Here is a 6545-nt window from a genome sequence, read left to right as displayed (position 1 = left end):
GAATGCAATTTTTATTTATAAAAAATTATAAAAAATTTCATTAACTTAACTTATTATATTAAACAACTAAAATGTTAGAGTTAATAAATTGACATCGAATAATATAATCAATAAAATCACGGGTCAAAGTAAAATTTAGGTAAATTACTGTCCGATACGTTATATTTTAATCGATGAAATGAGATATTTAAGCGGTCTATGATATATACATTAATTTTTGGATGAATGAAATTAAATTCATGATGTTAACTATATAACATCATAAAGTTGAGGGATGTTATCATGCATAATATATACTTCATGTAGCTGGATATACATTTATTTAGTTTGCATGGTTAACCATGTGATGACAAATACTTCATATAGCTAATAATCATTTTTCCTTTTTATTTTTGTGTAGTGTAAATTTATTAAACTTATGTAGAAAGGGTGTTTGACAAAAAAAATGTGGGGAGGGTATGATGTGTAAAGTGTAACAAATAAGGTTCTTCAGTTCATAAATCAAACGAAGTAGATTCTTTAATTTTATTACAATGTAATTTTCTGGCTGCCGAAGATGAATTAGGGCTGTGCAAAAAACTCGTATCCGAAAAACTGAACCGAAACCGATTCGAAAAAGTAGTACTGAATTCAAACCGAAATTTATTAATATATCCGAACGGGTTTAAAATTATGGTATTTATAAAACCGAAACCGAATCCGACCAGAACCAAAATATTTTGGGTACCCGAATATATCTGAAATAGAGATATATACCTAAATATATTAATTATTTGTAGATTTAATGTATATTAAAAATATTCAAAATATATAAGATACTTTTTATTTTTCAAAATACTTGAAGATATATATACAAATAGTCAAAAAGTAAATGTCCAAAATAGCTAAAATATACTCAAAACACCAAAATACTTAAACAATCTATTGATTCTCTATCAAAATGTTCAAACCAAACTCATATGTTAAGTTTAGGTATTTTGACATTTGTTATTCAAATTTATTTATAATATATTATTTTATTTATAGATTTTGAGAAATTTAAAGTATATATTAAATTTTAGAATTTTAAAAATAATTTAAATGGGTTATCCGAACCCGAATCGAACCCGTAAAGATCCGAACCAAAATTTAGAAATACCCGAATGGAGCTGAAATCTTTGACTCCAAAAATTTAAAACTCGAATAGATCCGAACCGAATCCGAATAAATACCTGAAATGTCCACTCCTAGTATGAAAGTAAGAAGTTTTTGTGGCATGCGACAAAAAAATAAAAATCTATCAAACAACTTTTAAAAAGGGGAAAAAATCTATCAAACAGCTACTTGGAGCAATAAAAAATTTAATTAAATAAATTAATCTCAAAAATTACATGACCGGTAGGTAGTAGATAGTGTCTCCCTCTCTCCTTCATAGTCTTCTTCACCTCGTGCACACGCTTCTGAGAGACGAGGCGATTAACGGCGCTCTCTCTCTCTCTCTGTTCGCCTTTGTCGCTAAAAGAAGCTGGTGGTAGATGGTGTTTTTGCTGTTTAGGTTTCTTTGGGATTGAAAGTTAGAGACTTTCGTTTGCGATTCTTGCCTTGTACGGTTTGTTTTCCCAAGTTTTTTTGTCTGAATGTTTTTATATGTTCTTTTGCATATGTGTGATCCCACGTTTCGTTTGCTTAATTTTCAGAACCACCCAAAAAAAGACTGAAGTCTAACAGCTTTTTTGTTTGAATTTCTTCATTAATCACAGAGAACCGTGAGGAATATATATAGTGTACAAATGGCGCGTAGAGGAAGAAGAAAGGTAAAGCCTTACTGTCTTACGGAGTCTGAACAGATGAGTGTGTGATGGTTGTTTCGGACTTGAGAGAGAGAGAGAGTAGGAGATGCTTTAGAACTCATGTTCTTGTTTTTGATTTCCGGTGGGAAATAGAAATCACTACAAGAAAATACGCTGATTCTGAGGGAAATACCGAGGGAAAATGAGTTTTTCGGAAATTTCTGACAAAATATCGAGGAAATACCGAGGAAACGAAGAAATGGGGTTTCCTCGAAATTTCCTCACTATATTTTGAGGAAATTTCGAGGAAGACCAACTTCCTCGGTATTTTTCGAGGGAATACTGAGGAAATACGGGTCGTCGGAAAAAACCGACGGATATTTCTAATATTTCGACGACATCTTGTAGCCGTTAGAGAGCCGTTGGGAGAGCCGTTGGGGGATTTAAACTATTTCGAGGAAATTTCGAGGAAATGTCTGTTTTCCTCGAAATTTCCTCGAAATTTCCTCAGTATGCCGGGAGGATTTCATCTATAAATACAGCCACCCCTCTTCCTCTTCATTCACTCCATTTCTTTTCTTCTTCTCTCCTAGTCTCACGAATTTGATTCCAAAAAACATGTCTTCTTCAAATTATTTTCGTTCTTGGATGGATCGTCCTCATTTGGATCCGGACACGAGATTGCTTACGGAAGAATACAATCAAGGTATAATCGAGTTCATGAGGGTAGCTCGCCAACAACCGGAAGCAGAAACAGGTAAGTTAAGATGTCCTTACTCTAATTGTAAAAATAGAAAAGTTATTAAAGAGTGGGATGTTTGGACTCATCTATTATTGAGTGGGTTTACACGAAGTTACAAAATTTGGTATCATCATGGGGAAACTGATTATGAACTTGGTAGTACTAGCGAACCTCAGCCGGCGGTTAGATTAGAAGAACCAATTAGGGCGGATGTAGATTATGGTGTAGGTACTGAGCAGTGATAAATGATCATTTTAGAGGGGAAGATTTACCCAATGCAGAAGCTAGGAGATTTTATGAAATGTTGGATGCTGGAAAGCAACCATTGTACGAAGGTTGCAGAGATGGTCATTCAGCTTTATCATCTGCTATGAGACTGATGGGCATTAAAACAGATTATAACTTGGCTGAAGACTGTGTGGATGCGATAGCTAATTTTGTTAAAGGTATTCTACCTGAGGATAATGTAGCTCCAGGTTCATACTACGAGGTTCAAAAACTCGTAGCTGGGGTTGGTTTATCTTATCAGGTAATAGATGTATGCAGCGATAACTGCATGATTTATTGGAGGGCGGATGATCAGCGGACTACATGCAAATTTTGTGGGAAGCCTCGTTATAAAGATACGAGTGGAAGAGTTCCAGTGCCATATAAAAGGATGTGGTATTTGCCTTTGACGGAAAGGTTGCAGAGGTTGTATCTTTCAGAACGCACAGCGCAACGAATGAGATGGCATGCGGAGCACTCAACAGATGGTGAGATTAGACATCCTTCAGATGCAAAAGCGTGGAAACATTTCCAATCAAAGTATCCCGACTTTGCGTATGAGAGAAGAAATGTCTACCTTGGATTATGTACTGATGGTTTCAGCCCGTATGGGAAGTGTGGAAGACAATAGTCTCTATGGCCAGTCATTGTTAAACCATACAACTTACCCCCAAACTTGTGCTTGCGACGAGAGTTTTTGTTTCTCTCCATTCTCGTTCCCGGACCAGAGCATCCTAAGATATTTCGTGTAAAGAAAACTTTTAAATGCGGGCAGTACTAATGTGGACAATAAGTGATTTTCCAGCATATGGTATGTTATCTGGATGGACAACGCATGGAAGGCTATCATGTCCATATTGTCAAAAATTATTGATGCTTTCCAACTAAAACACGGAAGGAAAACGTGTTGGTTTGACTGCCACAGGAGATTCCTACCACCTGATCATCCTTATCGTAGGAGTAGGAATTTGTTTACGAAGAACAAGAGGGTGTTTGACAGTCCACCTGCAGAAATTAGTGGGAAAGGTTTGAAGACACAACTAAGAGATTTTGGTGCAGAAAGGACGCCAGACGTCGGTGGACATGCGCGTTTTCCGGTAGATGCTGTTGGAAACCTACATAGCTGGCACAAAAAAGTATATTCTGGGATCTGCCATACTGGGAGGATCATTTGCTAAGGCATAATTTAGATGTCATGCATATTGAGAAGAACTTTTTTGACAACCTCATGAACACGATCCTTAACGTTCAAGGTAAAACAAAGGATAATTTGAAGTCAAGACTGGATTTAGTTGATATATGTGATCGTTCAGAACTTCATGTTGATGGGAATGGTAGGGCTCCTTTTCCCATATACCGACTTGATGCAGAGGGAAAAAATGCGTTCTTCGATTGGATTTCAAACGATGTGGAGTTTCCAGACGGTTATGCATCTAATTTGCGTAACTGTATCGACAGAAAGGAAGGAAAGTTTATTGGTTTAAAAAGTCACGATTGTCATGTGTTGATGCAGCGCTTACTTCCGTTTGCTTTCAAGGAACTATTACCACGAAATGTTCATGAAGCAATAGCAGGGATAAGTGCTTTCTTCCGTGATTTATGCGCCAGATCAGTGACTCTTGAAGGTATTGAAAATCTGAAGACTAACATAGCCGTGATTCAGTGCAACCTTGAGAAGATATTTCCTCCCTCATTTTTTGATGTTATGGAGCATCTTGTTATTCACCTGGCAAGAGAATTGGAACTTGGTGGTCATGTGCAGTATAGATGGATGTATCTGTATGAGCGGTATATGTTCCATTTGAAGAAGATGGTGAAAAATCTAAGTAGGGTGGAAGGTTCTATAGTCGCACAGATGATCAATGAAGAAATTTCAAACTTTGCTGAGTACTACTTTCCAGCAGAAGTTCAGACCAAAAACAGAAGACCTGTACGGCATGATGATAGAGGCGAACGGGCAACATACAATGTTACGGTTCCTGACATTTTCACAGATGTTGGACGACTTAGCGGAAAATTAAAGGATCGTCGACTTACTGAGCAGGAGCGCAGTCATTTGCAAACATATTTGCTCACCAACTGCGAAGATGTTCTTCAATATGAGAGGTAAGTTTATTATCTTACAAAATTTTATTTTAACAAATTAACATTTATATCTTAATTAATTACATTTTTTGTCTTCACAGGATTTTCATGGCAGAAAAGCGGTTCGAATATAGATACGCTACAGAGGCAGAACTAGAAGAAATGAAGCAAAGAGAATTTGCTGGATGGATGTTTACTTATGTGAGTGCCTTAAAGAAATTAAAAAATCATTTATCACATATTTATAGAAATTAAAAAAATATTTATCACATATTTATACTCATATATATGTGCTATTAATAGGTGTCTGCTGGTTTGGCCAGAGGTGAAACATTTGACGATTGGATACGTGAGATGGTGGTTGGACCAAACTATGTTGTGAAGTCATATCCGAGATTTTGTACTCGAGGATATGCATTCACAACTGAAAAGACGAAACGTTCGCGTACGACCTATGATGCTGGCGTTTGTTCTGCATCGGGAGATGATGTATACTACGGACACATACATGAGATTTTGGAAATCAAGTATTTAGGCCTGCTTGGATTGCGCTGTACTGTTTTCTATTGTGATTGGCACGACATCACTCCAGATCGAGGTCTGAGAACAGATGCATTTGGTGTTACATCAGTTAATTCGAGACGAAAGCTGCAATATTATGATCCTTTCATTCTTGCTTCTCAGGCCGATCAGGTAAGTTATTGGTCATCATGTGTAATAATTTAAACTTGTACTAAAAATTTTAAAATGTTACAGGTTTGTTATATCAAGTACCCCCGGATAAGGAACAGAGATGATCCATGGGTTACTGTTACCAGACTCAACCCGAGAGGCCGAGTTCAGGGGAGTTCTGAGCTGGAAGACCCACTACAACCAATCACATCCAGTAACTTAAGTGCAGCAGAAGATGTAGCAGGAGTTGGCCTTGTAGTAGATTTCACCGACTTCGCAGAGGAAGCCGTCGTTCACGCACAGGATGAACCAGTTATTGGAGAGTTTCACCAAGATCCAGAATCAGATTCATCTGCTGATGATGAGTCGGAATCAGAGTAGTTTTTTTTTTTTTTTTTTACTAATTTCGAGGAAATTTCGAGGGAAGTTAGGGTTTCCTCGAAATTTCCTCGGAATGACCCTTAACGGTTTAGGGGTTTGATTAAAAACACCTAGATCCTCTAAATTTCCTCGAAATATTTCGAGGAAATTTCGACGACCAAGATAATTTTAGGGGTTTGATTTAAAACACCTTGTTTCGTCGAAATACCCTCGAAATATTTCGAGGAAATTTCGAGGGATTACAAATTTTTTGGTTTTCCTCGAAATTCCGTCGAAATATTTCGAGGAAATTTCGAGGACCTAGCCAATTTTTGGTAGTTCCTCGAAATTCCCTCACAATATTTTGACGGAATTTCGAGGAACAGGGGGTTTTAAACCGAAAACAACGTTTTGCGGATTGAATAACACGTATATAACCTTCATTAAGTGTCTTAGCCAGATTATAAAGTCCAACTTTAGGGTTTTAACCCGAAAACAATGTTTTGCGGATTGAGACGAAAACCACACAACATAAGATAAACACTTATACGTTTTAATAAACGTTAAAGGAAATACTTACAATAATTTTTGTAATTGTGTTATTTCATTATTTATGATCATCTATACAAAGAATCCTCATTATTATGAAT

The 6545-nt window shown here is 36.6% G+C and overlaps 1 protein-coding gene across 1 annotated transcript; it reads left to right on the top strand.

The window, feature by feature from the left end:
• Positions 1-1364: 1364 nt before the first annotated feature.
• Positions 1365-5916, top strand: LOC130509597 (uncharacterized). Its single transcript, XM_057005751.1, has 5 exons — positions 1365-1583; positions 1740-4884; positions 4965-5064; positions 5167-5556; positions 5620-5916. Exons 2-5 carry the CDS (start codon positions 3974-3976, stop codon positions 5914-5916), a joined length of 1698 nt encoding a protein of 565 aa, XP_056861731.1. The 5' UTR covers positions 1365-1583; positions 1740-3973.
• The last annotated feature ends 629 nt before the right edge of the window (positions 5917-6545 follow it).

Source organism: Raphanus sativus, chromosome 3 (genome assembly GCF_000801105.2).
Source record: "Raphanus sativus cultivar WK10039 chromosome 3, ASM80110v3, whole genome shotgun sequence".
NCBI lineage: Eukaryota > Viridiplantae > Streptophyta > Magnoliopsida > Brassicales > Brassicaceae > Raphanus > Raphanus sativus.
This window is presented reverse-complemented; position numbering and strand designations above follow the sequence as displayed.

What these genes read in the sequence shown, in the direction of transcription:
- LOC130509597 (XM_057005751.1), top strand. Translation starts at nt 3,974, where the DNA reads ATGCATATTGAGAAGAACTTTTTTGACAACCTCATGAACACGATCCTT. An exon ending in GATGTTCTTCAATATGAGAG is followed by an intron (nt 4,885 to 4,964) that starts GTAAGTTTATTA and finishes TTGTCTTCACAG; the next exon opens with GATTTTCATGGCAGAAAAGC. An exon ending in TTGCTTCTCAGGCCGATCAG is followed by an intron (nt 5,557 to 5,619) that starts GTAAGTTATTGG and finishes AAAATGTTACAG; the next exon opens with GTTTGTTATATCAAGTACCC.